The sequence below is a fragment of the Hyperoodon ampullatus genome (genome assembly GCF_949752795.1).
Source record: "Hyperoodon ampullatus genome assembly, chromosome: 3".
Classification (NCBI taxonomy): Eukaryota; Metazoa; Chordata; class Mammalia; order Artiodactyla; family Ziphiidae; genus Hyperoodon; species Hyperoodon ampullatus.
The window spans coordinates 29,159,563-29,175,534 of NC_136916.1; the positions used below are offsets into that span (position 1 = coordinate 29,159,563).

The 15,972-nt window shown below is 37.7% G+C and overlaps 1 protein-coding gene across 2 annotated transcripts in view; it reads left to right on the forward strand.

Annotated features, from left to right (window-relative positions):
- Nucleotides 1-9,567: 9,567 nt before the first annotated feature.
- The window catches only part of LARP4B (La ribonucleoprotein 4B), a gene marked incomplete at both ends in the record, with an annotated part of 54,500 nt that continues 48,095 nt past the window's right edge, over nucleotides 9,568-15,972 (forward strand). For both annotated transcript variants that reach the window (XM_079699524.1, XM_079699525.1), the window contains 2 exons: nucleotides 9,568-9,648; nucleotides 10,293-10,352. In XM_079699524.1, the coding sequence (XP_079555650.1) occupies nucleotides 9,568-9,648; nucleotides 10,293-10,352 (141 nt within the window). The remainder of the gene's footprint in view (nucleotides 9,649-10,292; nucleotides 10,353-15,972) is intronic.

Here is a 15,972-nt window from a genome sequence, read left to right on the forward strand (position 1 = left end):
GGGGAATCTAAGATTGCCTTCAGGAAGGAGGGAGGAGCGTTCCAGGCCAGGAGAACAGAATGCAAAGAAAGGTCTGGAAGTGTTCAAGGGTTCAGTGAATACAGAGCGTGGGGGGAAGTCTGTCCAGACTTCCGGACTTCAGAATGTTTTTAGATTCAGAAAAGAGGCTTTGTATTTGGCACCCATATAGTGGAGAGTTGTCTTATGTGAAATGTGTACCTTTTAAGGTCAACTCATAAAGCAAAAATTGTCTATACCCTTGAAAACTCCCCAGGAAGGTGCAGTGTATCATCTCTCCACACTCTACTTTTTATTCTGACATTGAATCAGATCACTTTTTGTTGTAAAGAAAGATGAAGTATTTGGCTTATATTTAGGCACCATGTTTTTTTCTTTTTTTTTTAAGCCGCTTATTTTAAGTGCCAAAATCCTAATCTGCACATTGGTAGAAAATGAATATTACCATAAAGGGGATGAAGGAATGAAGAGCAGCTAAGGAAACTATAGGTACGTCTGAGGCCCCGTCACAGTGGGGCGTGTGCCCGTTAGCGTGGACTGACAGGGTGAGCTGCCTGCACAGGTGCCTGTGACCCAGCTCACTGGACCTACTAGCCTTGTGGCCTTGACTGCGTGTCCTCTGAACTCAGTTTCCCAGTCTGCTAGGTGGGCGTGAGACCTAACAGAATTAAGGTTAATTTAGTACCATGTAAAGTACTTAAAATAATCGTTGCACAACAGAGATCCAGATGCTGATTCTAATCTAGAGACAAATCATCCATGTTTCCACGTTACCTTTTTGTACTAAGAAAAAGAATTTCATGCTGTTTTAGGAGAATGATATCTTTTTTTTTTTTTTTTTTTTTTTTTTTTGGCTGCGTTGGGTCTTTGTTGCTCTACACGGGCTTTCTTTAGTTGAGGCAAGCCGGGGCTACTCTTCGTTGTGACGCTCGGGCTTCTGATTACAGTGGTTTCTCTTGTTGCTGAGCACAGGGTCTAGGCGCACAGGCTTCAGCAGTTACAGCACGCAGGCTCAGTAGTTGTGGCTCGTGGGCTCTAGAGCGCAGGGTCAGTAGTTGTGGTGCACGGGCTTAGTTGCTCTGGGACATGTGGAATCTTCCCAGACAAAGGATCGAACCCATGTCCCCTGCATTGGCAGGCGGATTCTTAACCACTGCGCCACCAGGGAAGTCCCAAGAATGATGTCTTTATTTTGACTGTCTTAGAAATTATCAAATTCTCTGTCCTTATCATTTGAAAACCCATTGAAGTGCGCCAGGCATGTGTTTGAAAATATAATAAGGCTCTTAACCTCTAATTGTTTATTATTTGGGTTGTTTCCCCTTTTTGGCTATTATAAATAATGTTGCTATGAATATTTATGTACAGGTTGTGGTGGGGAAATATGTTTTCAATTCTCTTGGGTGTATACCTAGGGATGCAATTGCTGAGTCATAATGGTAACTCTTTGTTTAACATTTTGAAGCTGCTTACCAAAGTGGCTGTGCCCTTTTAAATTCCCACCAGCAATGTATGAAGATTCTCATTTCTGCACATCCTTGTTAGTGCTTATTATTATTTGTCATTTTGATTATAGCCATCCCAGTGAGTGTAGAGTGGTATCTCATGTTTCAATTTGCATTTCCCTAATGATTAATGATGTTAAGCATCTTTTCACCTGCTTATTTTGGCCATTTGTATATCTTCTCTGGGGAAATGTCAGTTCAGACTCTTTGCCCATTTTTAACTTATTTGTGTCTTAGTTTTGGGAATTCTTTATTCTAGATACGTGTCCCTTATGAGATATATAATTTGCAAATATTTTCTCCCATTCTCTCTATTACCTTTTCACTTTCTTGATGGTGTGCTTTGAAGCACAGAAGTTTTAAATTTTGATGAAGACCAGTTTATTTTTTCTTTTGTTGTTTCTGCTTTTGATGTCCCAGCTAAGAAGCCATTGCCTAGTCCATGCTCATGAAGCTTCACTCTATTTTCTTCTGAGTTTTATAGTTTTAACTCGTATAGGCAGGTGTTTGCTTCATTTTGAGTTAATTTTTATATAGAGAGTAAGTTTAGGGGTCCAGCTCCATTCTTTTGCATGTGGACAGTCAGTTGTCCCAGAATCATTTGTTGAAAGGAGTATTTTTTTCCCCATTGAATGGTCATGGCACTCTTTCGAAACTCAGTTGCCTGTAAATATAAGGGTTTATTTCTGGATTCTTAATTATCTTCCATTGATCTGTATGTCTTTCTTTTGGCCAGCACCACACTGTTTTGATTTTTATAGCTTTGTAGTAACTTTTGAAATCAGGAAGTATCAGTCTTCCAACTTTGTTCTTTTTTTTTTTTTTTTTAATTTATGTGGTTGCACCGGGTCTTAGTTGCAGCAGGTCAGGCTCCTCAGTTGCAGCTTGTGGGCTTCTTAGCTGCAGCTCGCTGGCTCCTTAGTTGCAGCATGCGAACTCTCAGTTTTGGTATGCATGTGGGATCTAGTTCCCTGACCAGGGATCGAACCCAGGCCCCTACATCGGGAGCACAGAGTCTCAACCACTGTGCCACTAGGGAAGTCCCTCCAACTTTGTTCTTTCCGAGATTGTTTTGGCTATTGTGCATCCCTTGCATTTCCATAGGAATTTTAGGATCAGTTCATCAGTTTCTGCAAAAAAGGCAGGTGGGATTTTGATAGGGATTGCATTGATTCTGTGGATTGATTTGGGGAGTATTGGCCATAAGAGTAGCATGTCATCCCATCTGTGAACACCAGGCACTTGTCCATGAGAACTAGTTATGTCTTTTATCAGTGGTTCTCAAACCTTGTGGGCTCAGGACCTCATTACACTTTTAAACATTGAAGGTCTCTAAGAGCTTTTGTTTACATGACTTATTTCTATCTATATTTATATTAAAAATTAAGACTTTGAAATTTTAAAAATGTATTTTTCTTTAAAAATAACAGCCCCCTTGCATGTAATATAAATAACATTGCCTGTGAAAAAACAGCAGTCTTTTCCAGAAACAAAAAGTAATTTAATGAGGAAAGTGGCATCATTTTATATTTTTGTGAATCTCTTTAATGTCTGATTTAATAGAATCTTGGCTGTAATCTCATCTGCTTCTGCATTTGCTCTGTGATGTGTTATTTTGGTTGAAGTGTAAGAGGGAAAACCTGGCCTTACACAAATATGTGGTTGGGAAGGTGAGTTTTTAATCGTCTTTTCATGTAACCTTGAACTTTGATCTTACACCAGAACTCCACTGAGCTTCTGTGAGGAGAGAATGAGGATGAAAAAGACATAATATGTCAGCATTCATTTCAACCTCGTGGCCCCAGAAAGGGCCTTTGGGACCCCTGATGGAGCCCAGACCACACTTTAAGACCCCCTGTCTCAGAAAACAAGACTGATAGTATAACTTGATGAGAAAATGTGATAACTGAATGACAGTTTTATTACCCATATTGACAGACAGCTGGGTCAGTAGTACCTGCTCTTTCTGCAGGAGAGACTTTTCTCAACCCTAAAGGATTAGGTGGGTGGTTTGTAAACGTGGAATCAGCCAGCCGGTGAGTTTTATTAAGTATGTGTGATATATAAATAATAAGTTATTCCAAAGAATTGAGCCTACAGGAATGGAACAAAATGGAACATGATCCTTGAGTTTTAATCTTAATTACACATTGTTACTCATCTGGTGTCCTCCCTTCTAGTTTCATTTGTTTCATTTTTAAATACTCACAAAGCTCTGTGAATTTTAAAAACATAGTTGTAATTATACTGTCCACAGTTTTATATCCTGCTTTTTTTACTTTATGTAATCTTTGTGAATATTTTTTTTTTTTTTTTTTTTTTTTGCGGTACGCGGGCCTCTCACTGTTGTGGCCACTCCCGTTGCAGAGCACAGGCTCCGGACGCGCAGGCTCAGCGGCCATGGCTCACGGGCCCAGCCGCTCCGCGGCATGTGGGATCTTCCCAGACCGGGGCACGAACCCGTATCCCCTGTATCGGCAGGCGGACTCTCAACCACTGCGCCACCAGGGAAGCCCTGTGAATATTTTTTAATACTTGTAATATATTGCTTTATTTTTTGCTTTTCTGTAGTTAGTTTTTATTTCCCCTTTTTTGACTAAAGCTTCCATGAACATTGTTTATAAAATGGTTTACATATTTTTGAATTGTTTCATTAGTACTGATTTTAAATAGAAGTAAGTATGGGAAGTTTTGGATTTATATTTATACTATATCCTAGTTAGAGTTTTCTTTTTGGTTTTTATTATGGAAATTTTAACTACACAAGTAGGGAGGACATTATAGCAATCCTCCACATGCTGTACCCATCATCTAGTTTCAGCTACCATTAACTTGCTGCATTCTTGTATTTGCTTCTTCTCTTTCCTTAAACTTACAGAAGAGTTATTAGCATATTTCAAAGCAAATTCCAGATGTGTAATTTCATCTGTAGTCTTTTAGTTTATGTCTTTTAAAAATAAGACATTTAAGAGTAAACAGCCACAGCACCTTCATTGCACTCAACAAAATTAATAATCACCTTTTATCATCTAGGCAACGTTCAAATATTCCTGTGAAAAATGTCATTTTAACTTAATTTATTCAAATCTGGATCCAGATACAGTTCTCACATTACATAAGGTTATTTTGGTTAAAGCTTTTGTATTTTGTAGCAATAAAAGTCTCCCTTTTTTTTTTATGTTGTAGATTTGCTGTAGAAATGAGGGCATCTGTCTGTAGTATGCCCCACATTTTGGGTTTAGCTAGTGGCTTTGTGTTGGTGTTATTTAACACATAGTGTTCCCAGAATTTCCTTGAAATCGGGAGTTGGACATAGAGGTTTGATTGAATACAGGTTCTTTTTTTTTTGGCAAGAATACTTCATAGATCTGATACTCTTCGTCCCATTAAGTCTTGTGTGATACCTAGTTGTTGCACATTAGTGATAAGATTGAAAAGTAGCTTCAGTCCCTCTGAGCCAATCATTATAAGTTCCCCATCAGCTCTTCCCCTAGTTTTAGCATACATCAACCATCATTTCATTAGATGTTGCAACATTTTGATTTTCTAATTCTGTTATTCACTATCAGTTTTTAGTTGTGTTTCCTGTATAGTGAACTGTGTGCCCTGATCTTTGGTTTTGCTGAAATAGTCATCCAGGAAAGGCAGGCTGATGCTTGTTTCCTAGAGTAATCTTCAGAAAAAGAAGTTGGTATCATAACAGCCTCCAGAAGTGACGAGTATAGTGGTGGCGTTTGAACTGTTGTGGATTTTTGTATGTTTGTTTCCATTCTTTCTTTGTGCCCCTCACAGTCTGTGTCTTTGGCCATCTGGAGCCCCTCCCTTCCTTTCCTGTTGCTCCTGTGATGTGACCACAGGAGTCTTGGAGCACTTCCTTGCTGTCATGATAAGGTGTCCCAGGTTCATCTCAAATTGAGCAACGTTCTGCAAAAGTGTGGCTGAATGAGGAGGCAAGACTGAGGGGCTGTCACAGGTTGGAGAAGACTAGAGAGAAGTGACAGCTCAGTGCCATGTGGGATCCTAGAGTGGGTTCTGGTGTAGAAGGAGGATACTAGTAGAAAAACTAGTGAAAGCCAAAGAAAATCTATACAGTTGACCCTTGAACAACACAGGAGTTAGGGGCGCTGACTCCCATGCAGTCGAAAACCAGCATGTAACTTGGCATGCAGCCCTCCATATCCACAGTTTTGTACCCTGGTATCCTTGGTTCTGCATTTTGGATTCAACCAACCACAGATCCAGATTGTGTAGTCCTCTGGTATGTTTTATTGAAAAAAAGTCTGCATATAAATGGACCCACACACCTCAACCCCCGTGGTTCAAGGGCCAACTGTAGTTTAAAAAGTTACATTTACAATAAATAAAAAAAGATTATGTAGATCTTACCTAGCTTATTTGATTTTATGTTTGTATTTCCTTTTATGCTAAAAATGAATATTTAATATTAATGTAATTCTTATTTACCTTATCTAAATATTACAGTGTGTATATGTGTATATAATATGTAAAATAGTTTCAAAATAATACCAACATTTACCCCAAAGAACAAGCCTACTGAGTGCATTTTAAGATTTCTTGGTGAATTTTTAGGATTTTGTGTGCAAATACTGTCTTTTAATACCACTTAGAATAATTCTTCTCTGGATATTTATGCCACCAACTTGATATACAGTTATGTTTATTTGAAATTGATTTATATTTTTTAAAGGATTTCTTTGTCCCAAAAGACCTAAATAAATATTTAATTATGAAACAAACATTTTGGGTATATGTGAAAAGAATTGTTTAGAAACAGAACTAAGAGAACTATACTCTCCCAAGTAGTTAATAAGGTTAATAAAACTTTTTGAGGTGGAGCTTTGACAGATGGAATTAACCAGGTCTGCTAGCAGAGAGACCACTAAGTAGGCAGGTGGGCCCTCTGATTTCATCTCTCTGAGAGAAAATGAAATCAAATCAGGAAAATGACTCCTTTTGTTCAGCTTGTTAAAGCTTTGTGAAAGCTGCCTCTGACCACTATCAGGTTGTCACATTACTAGGTCTTATGCCAGGAAATATTTTGCTTTGACAGTAGATCTATTCCCCCCTTGCCTATTTGTCTTCACAACCTAGAGACCTACCTTTATGCCAAGAAACAATAGTTTGTATAGTTGTAAGTCTTAAAATAGTTTTGGTTTCTTGAACAAGTAATGAAAAAGTTATTTTGTTATTTATTGGAACTGTTGTCAGTCATATTCGTATTCATCATCATACTCATCATACTCTAAGTCTTATTTCAGATTCAGATATTTGATAATAAACTTAATTTTAATGCAAATTTTAATGCTTTGTATCTCTGTACAGCTTGCTTAATGAGGTGCATATCAGTAACCCCTCTGTTGGCAACTTTTCCAGTTGTTGGACTTTTTTTTTCTTATTAGTTATCTGTTTTATACATATTAGTGTATATATGTCAATCCTAATCTCCCAGTTCATCCCACCTCCACCCCACCACCACTCCCCACTTTCCCCCCCTTGGTGCCCATACATTTGTTCTCTACATCTGTGTCTCTACTTCTGCCTTGCACACCGGTTCATCTGTACCATTTTTCTATATTCCACATATATATGTTAATATACGATATTTGTTTTTCTCTTTCTGACTTAGTTCACTCTGTATGACCGTCTCTAGGTCCATCCACATCTCTACAAATGACCCAGTTTCGTTCCTTTTTATGGCTGAGTAATATTCCATTGTATATATATACCACATCTTTATTCATTCATCTGTCGATGGGCATTTAGATTGCTTCCATGACCTGGCTATTGTAAATAGTGCCGCAGTTAGCATTAGGGTGCATGTGTCTTTTTGAATTATGGGTTTTTTCTGTCAATTTTCCAGTTGTTGGACTTTTCTTTTAAAAAAAAAAGATGTGTGTCAGGTCAGTAATAAAGAGATATAGTAGTGTGATGTAAAGATTACTTGTTTATAGATAGGATGCATGGGTCAGATCAGGACCACTGTTCTGTTGTATAAGCTAGCTACTGCCATGGCTGCCTTTTTAACCTTTTATTATACAACATTTCAAACATACAAAAGTAGATGGGGTCGAATCATGAACCCTCATTTTCCTCTTCTGGGAAGAACAGTTGTGAACCCCCATGTCTCTGCCCCACATCATAGTGTTTCCCCTGTAAGTATTTCAATTTGCAGCTCTGAAAGGTGGGCTCACCTTTATTATTATTATTAAACATAACCACAGTATCATCACATCTAAGGAAATACAGGAGTTCTTTAATACTGTCAAATATCCCATCACTATTGCTTCCCTGATTGTCTTTGGTTTCAGTTTATTTGAATCAGATAAAGCCATATAAACAAAATAAAGCCATAGTTTGGCCAGTATGTGTATCGTGTCTCCTTTTGTGTTGAAGAAGCCAAGGCTACTCATCCAGGAATTGCGAGCTTCGCTGAACCCCTTGGCATTCCTCTGTGCTTGTGTTTGCTGCAAGTTTGTAATAAGATCACGTCCTGGGTTTGTTGTTTGTTTTGCAAGACTACTTCCTATCTGGTAGTGATGCTGTTTCTATTATAAGGTACATAATTTCTGACTGTCTGAAAAAATATAGGTAGTATATATAATAAAGGACTCTTGTAGTTGATTTTTTTTCTCTTTTGGGTATCATATCTTGTTTTCAACCAAACTTTTTTTCCTTTGGTAATCTTAAAAATCAAGTTAATAGTGGTAGAATGCATCTACACCCCATTCTGTGACTGTCAGTCTGGGTACCAATCTATATTTTCTGGATTTTACAATTTAACACATTGCAAGTTATTACAGTTTAACATATTTGTCATTCATCCTACATTGTGGAAAACATTGATCTCTGTGAAACTGATTTAATTTGTTTCAAGCATTTCTCCTCTGTTAGTAGTTTACATTTCCAAACATGTCTTATAGCATTTCAGTGATTTTGTGCTTTTGTGGTTGATGATATTATACATTTGACAAAGGACGAGATCACCTTTGATCATCAGACTATTTCATTATCAAGGGTTTTGAGAATTTATCATAAGCAGGTTATTGAGAATAAGGAGGGCCATAATAGAAACTAAAAACCTACATGGTTACCTGGTGAGACAAGAACAGTTAGCTTTTAAATTTCTTTATCTGGCACTTGGATACTATGTGTTTTCAGAAGCAGCCTGAAAAATCTGGGTTAAATCAACTTCTTTATCTTGTGAAGCAGTGTAGTTTACAGTGAAAAGAGGGAACGCCTGAAGCCACACCTGGATGTCTGAGAATCCTGGTTCTGATACTCATAATAGGAAATCATGAAAACTATTATCCCTTCTGAGCCAGAGTTACTTATTAATAAGCCATTTGGGAAAATCACATGAGATACTGTATGTGAAGTTCAGTGTCCAGCTTCTGAGCTGAGTGAATGCTTTGCAGAGGCTGCTTTGCATACTTGTGCCCTGTTTAGACTGTTTTTGGTTTCTTTGGTTCAGAAATTGCAAAGGGATTCCTTTTAAATGAATTATTGTTTATTTCTCCTGACAGCTGTTTTCCTGGAACAGAATGAAATTAATGGGGCTGGTGAAAAACCACACACACACACACACATACACACACACACACACACACATATATATATTTGGGATTCATCAATCCCAAATTGGAGTTCTATTAATTTTGTAATTTTCTGTTTTTAAAAAATAACTTTCTGAACATGAGTGGGTTTGGATATGTTAGCATTTAGTTTCTAAGTCTTAGGATATTATCATGGTTACCAAATTAGTGTGAAGAAGAAACTTATTAAAAAACAAGTATTATTTCTTGGGTGCGTAAGGTGGAAATTATGGGCAAATTTCTTTAAACTACTTAGACTCCAGAGGGATAAACATATGTCCTGGAAAACTTGAAGATTTTAAAACTGCTTAGTAATATCATTTTAGAATTAATTACACTCTGCACCTCAAGTTACCAATTTACTGTCTGTTTTACAGCATCCTACGGCTAGCATTAAACTTCTCCCAGTGGAGCCACAAAGTAAACAGCTCATGACTTCTGATCAGGACGCTAAGGTCGTGGCTGAACCTCAGGGCCAGCGAGTCCAGGAAGGCAAAGACAGCGCTCATCTGGTGAGTGGGCATCCAAGGCCAGCATTGGCCTGGTGTACCTCTTTTCTCTTCTGATAACAGATCCTACAGTACACTCAGAACACTAGCATATCTTATGCTGAAATATAGGTGTTATATTCTGAGTAAATTTAGGGGTTGCTTAGTAGAGGAAATTAGAAGTTTCAAAGTGATAAGAGAAAACAAATGTCATTTATAGCTCTGAATACTTAAAGCTTTGGATTTAAAATCACCAAGAAAAATGCAGTGATTTGTAAATAGTTTAATAATATTATAATCATTGTAGTGGTATTTATTTAAAGAGTTAATTGGAATTATGTAAGTTTTTAATTTTGAGTGCATTTGTTTATTGTAAGATTTTATCATGTCAAGCGATATTTAAAGTTTCTAAATGACATTGGGAAAAGTAGGTTTTCTTAATTTTCCCTGTGGAAGCTACAGGGAATTTTATTTAATGGTGTTCAGTCAAAATTTCAAAATATTTTAAATTTCAAGGCTCCTACATCATTTTGAATATCTCATTGAATTTCTTTGTCATGTAAAAATTTGCTTTTCTCAGTGGGTTTTGTTTTGCTAAATTACTATGGTTTGAAAATATGTTTCTTTACACTGTTGTGATGGTGTGTTTGGTGTTTTCGATTTTACAGATGAATGGTCCCATATCTCAAACCACTTCTCAGACAAGCTCCATCCCAGCTTTGAGTCAGGTAATTCAGTTCAGAGATTAATCACAGCTGAGGTTTACAGATATTGCCTTACAACAAATATTAATTGTAAAAAAATTAGAAAATGTCAGTGTTCCCCAAAAAGAGAGTGGGGGAAACCAGCAACTGGGTACACTATATGTCAGTACTGTATATCCTTTTCTGGCTTGTTTGTGTGGGTATGTGTATAGTTCTACAGACAACAGTGTGCCATGTGTATTAATTTCATGTATTCCTCACAGTGTTTTTAATGGTTCACTGATCATCTATTGTATGTATATGATTAACTTTACATTTTAATAGCCTGTGTTCCTTAAAGCACAAAAGTGATCGTAGGCTTTTACTAAGAAAATTGATTTCACATTTTAGCTGTGATTAATGAAAGAATAAGGAAATAGAGATCCACTGGTTTTTAAATCCTGCTTTACACCGTTTGCATTTGCGTATGTCAGGTGCATTTGGAGTCAGGCGCATTTAGCTTGGCAGTCCTCTAAGTGATCTCATAAATCCTACAAAATTTTAAAAGTAAGTCTTTTTTTAGAAGTAAAAGTAAATTTTTAAAAGTAATCTTACTAAATTTATAGTCAACCTCATCTACACCCCAAAAATATAAGCAGCTCATGTAGAAATTAAAGGCGGGGATTGGATTGTTGATCTTTTTTTCCTAAAAAAATAAATTGATTGATTGATTGATTGATTGATTGCTGCATTGGGTCTTCATTGCTGCACGTGGGCTTTCTCCAGTTGTGGCGAGCGGGGGCTACTCTTCGTTGTGGTGAGCGGGCTTCTCACTGCGGTAGCTTCTCTTGTTGTGGAGCACGGGCTCCAGGTACGTGGGCTTCAGTAGTTGTGGCACGTGGGCTCAGTAGTTGTGGCTCATGGGCTCTAGAGCACAGGCTCAGTAGTTGTGGTTCAGGCTTAGTTGCTCCGCAGCATGTGAGATCTTCCCGGACCAGGGCTCAAACCCATGTCCCCTGCATTGGCAGGCAGATTCTTAACCACTGTGCCACCAGGGAAGTCCCTGTTGATCTATTTTTAGTAAGGCAGAATTTTAAAAAATGAGGGACCCCCTCCAAACTACTTTGTTTCATTGTTGTTATTCTATTATGTATGTAGGTTTTTTTGCATATTGTACTTTACGTTGATTTTTTAAGTGAATTTTATAATATTTTAAGTACTTCAAAATCCAAATATAAGACTTATACAGAAATCATTGATGGATTAAAATAATTGTTTTCAGATCAAATCTCCCTCTTCCTCTTCGTTGATTTGCAGTCCAATATAATATTCAAACATCTTTAAAACATATTTCAGGGCGTAAAACTAGATATTTGGATTCTATGGGTGGGTTTTGGTTTGGTGTTTCTTCGCTTGCTTTTTAAAATTACTTTGTGGAAAACAACTGAGAGAGACCTATGTGGAAAAGAAGTATAACACTTTAGCCAGAATTCAATATTTCATTTCTGTGGTGAAATAATTTGCAACTAGTACAGCCTACACATGCTTTGTCATTTTAAAGAGTCAAGGTACTACAATAGAATATTATATGACTAGTTCTTGGTCCAGTCCTGCAACCCAGTACCCCTGGAGTCTCTTGGGCAGAACACATCTCTGACACCTGATATTGTAAATTGTGCATATACTATTTATCAGTTTTTCAAGGTATTGCACACTTTAGGTTTTCATAGGATCATTAAATACGAGAGCTGGAAGGGACCATAAGAGACCGTCTGGGCTCACAACATGTGTGTTCTTTAAAACTTTAAAACAAACTTGCATTTTATAGAAAATAAAAGAAATCCATTACAACTTTTATGAAGTTGTAATCAATATATATATATTTCACCTCATGTTTTCCCCCATAGCAGATTTCATCTATATATCCCCTTGTACTTGCCCTGTAGTATTTTCTTTCTTTCTTTCTTTTTTTTTTTTTTTCCGCGGTACGCGGGCCGCTCACTGCTGTGGCCTCTCCCGTTGTGGAGCACAGGCTCAGGACGCGCAGGCCCAGCAGCCATGGCTCACGGGCCCAGCTGCTCCGCGGCATGCGGGATCCTCCCAGATCAGGGCACGAACCCGTGTCCCCTGCATCAGCAGGCGGACTCTCAACCACTGTGCCACCAGGGAAGCCCCTGTAGTATTTTCTTTATGTTGATTTGCTGTCACTTCTTTAGCCGTTGGGTTTTTGGGTACATTTATTTAACTTGTTTCTTTTTCCTGCTATTATAAATGGCATTGCTTTGAACATTTTTCTAACCAACGTTATCATGGTGCACCTAAGTGTGTGGATGGCATAGTTGGTGTGGTGGCTCTAGGTGCTGATCCTTAGTGGTCTGCAGTTGTATAATTGGAAGGTGAATGTGCTTAGCAGTCTAATTTAGGAACCATTCTCTTTAAGGTTTAGTGTTCCCCCCAAAGTTGGATGCAGTGTAAGTAGGAGGAGAATGGCCATAGTGATCCCGAAATAAATGTCTGGATAATTCAGGAGCAGGTTTGCATTTATCCATTGGTAATATCAATTGTTTATTATACAGCTCCCTGCTCCCTCCCCCCATAAAATACTACCCTTATTGAGTAGTAACTATTTACAAGTTTAGCCAATCAGTGAGTGCCAAAAAGTGATCTTAGCTAGGGGAAACTGAGACCCAGAAAGGCTTAAGTAATTTCCCCAAGATTGCTCAGCTGTCCAGGATTTGAACCTAGGCAACCTGGCTTCAGAGCCAACTCGAGAAGAGAACTTCCTCTTTGGCATCTGTTATTTCCTTTAGAAAGAGAAACAACAAGTAGAAAGTAATACGAGAGACAAAACCTCGCTCTTGTCAGCCATTTGGGAACTATTTGCATTGGCTCTAAGTGGTTGAAATTAATTTGGGATAGAGCTAGAGGATTTTAGGTGGGGAATAGCATGACTTATATTTTAAGAAGATTATTTGGACCATTATTTTGACCTTATTATATTAATAGAATGTATTGTAGTGAGCCAAGTATAGAAGCAAAGAAATCAAATTAAAAAGCTGTTAAGTAAGGTGAGAAGTGATGGTGGCTTAGACTAAGAATGAATGGATTTCAGAGTCACTCTGGAGGTGGATTCAATGGCACCATTTATGGATCAGATTTAGGGGTTAGGGTGAGGGAAAAGTAAATCAAGGATAGTTGAGCAACTTAATGGATGGTGGTTTCATTTATTTTGAGATGGAAGAAACTGGAGAAGGAAAGGTTTGTGGAGGGAAAATCCACCTGGTATAAATTTAAGTGAGCAGTGAAGTGGGTCATCAGTGCCAGCTGGACCTGATTAGAGAGGTTAGGGCCTGAGATGTAAATCTGGAATAAACAAATAGATTTTTTATTGTTTTTATTATACAGAAAAGAATATTAAAGCTACTATTGTTTATGTGGATTAGGTAACTGAGTTACCTAAAATTAAAAATTACAATTAAAAAGTAACTGAGCTGCCATTTAGAATAAAATCAACTCTAATACTTTTTTTTTCCTTCTGTAATTTTTTTACCCATCTTAGAAGTTTTATGTCCTTCAAGGGCATTCTCGGTTATAACTATTAGCTTCACTGATTCATCTTTTTTTCATAGTCACCTGTATTACTTCCTTATATGTATATTTGGTTAAAATTTATTTAATAAATTATGTTCTGTGTTATTTTTAAATGTTACAAATGTGTATGCTTTGTCATGGGAGTTTTAAGACCCATTCGGGCAGGAACTATGTAATGTAGCTCATTGATAGTTATCTGCAAGTCATATTTTATTTAAATTGAAAAGAAATTTTGTTAACATCAACATGGCATAATTGATAATTTAGTCATTCATCCTAAAAACTTATCTTTGTGTATATCATACGTATATCTTTGTGGTACCATGGGGATTACATATAACATCCAGAAGTTATAACTATCTAATTTAAATTGCCTACTTAATAACCTCAGTAGCATGCAGAAACTCTTCTCTTATAAAGTTCTAACCCCCCACCCCCATTTCTGGTGTCACAAATTATATCTTATTATTATGTGCCCAATACCATAGATTTATGCTTGTTTTTATGCATTTGCCTTTTAAATTCTTTGGCTTTTGTTTATCTGCTAATGTCCTTTCCCGGGGAATGTCCCTCCTTTAACATTTCCAGGGAATGTCAAAAATGAAGTGAATATCCTTCATTTTTGAAGGACAGTTTTGGTGGATAAAGAATTCTCAGTTTTTTTCTTTCAGCACTTTTCCTTCATCTCGCTGCCTTCTAGCCTGCAAGGTTTCTAATGATAAATTGGTTGATAATCTTATTGAGGATCTCTTGTACTTGAGTCACTTTTCTCTTGCTGCTTTTAAGCTTCTTTCTTTGTCTTTTGACAGTTTAATCGTAATGTGTCTTGGTATAGGTCTCTTTGGGTTTATCCTACTTGAAGTTTGTGGAGATTTGTAAATTCATGGATTTCATCAAATTTGGGAAATTTTTGGCCATTATTTCTTCAAATATTCTCTTACCCTTCCTGTCTTCTCATCCTGGGACTCCCACAATATGTACGTTAATTGTCCTGTCTTCAAATTTGCTGATTCTTTCTTCTGCCTGTCCAAGTCTGCTGTTGAGCCCCTCTAGTGAAATTTTCAATTCAGTTATTGTACTTCTCAGCTCCGAAATATTTGTTGGGTTCTTTTTTACAGTTCCTATCTCTTTGTTGATATTCTCATTTCATTCACGTATTGTTTTCCTGATTAACTTTAGTTCCTTGTTCATGTCTTTTCCTTAGCTCTTTGAGCATAGTTAAGATGATTGTTTAAAGTCTTCATCTAGTAAGTCCCATGTCTGAGCTTTCTCAGGGACCGTTGATTTTGTTCCTTTGAATGAGCTGTGTTTTCCTGTTTCTTTGTATGCCTTGTGATTTTGTTGTTGTTGAAAACTGGGCATTTGATTACATTTGTAATGTGTTAACTTTGGATGTCAGATTCGGTTCTTACCCAGGGTTTGCTGTTTGTTGTCACTGTTGTTGAAGGCTATAGTAGTCTCATGGTTTTGAGACTTTTCCAAACTATTTTTGTGAAGACTCTTCCCTGTCATGTGTATTCAGTGATGTCTCTGTTCCTTTTGCTTGTGTTCAACTGATATTTTGACAGAGATTTCCTTGAATGTCGTGAGTTGAAGCAGACTGTCGGTCCAGCACTACCCTGCCTGGTGGCCCCCTCCTGCCCCACCCCCCCAACCCTCCCCCCAGTGAGAGGGAGTAGAGCTGCCTCTCCCAATCTTTGTAGACTGGCTTTGTGCTGGGACAGTCCCTCACTGAGTAGCTCAACTTCCTTGGAGACTAGGGATCAGCCTGAAGTGAAAGCTCAAGGTCTTCTCAGGATGTTTTTGAGCACACATCTTGCCTGGGTGTAGCTTTCTGAATTCCCCATATACATGGCTGCTTTTGAATGTCCTTATTTCCTGGAGTTACACTCCAGCCTCTTATAGGGGCTTTAGGTGGTTCTTGCGTGTCTCCGCGTGTCATCTTCTGCCCTGGCATGTGTGGGTTTGTAGCTACCTTATAGCTTTTATGAGCAGTGCCTGACACTTTCCCCCCTCCTTTTTTTTTTTGGCTGCACTGTGCAGTTTGCAGGATCATAGTTCCTTGACCAGGGAT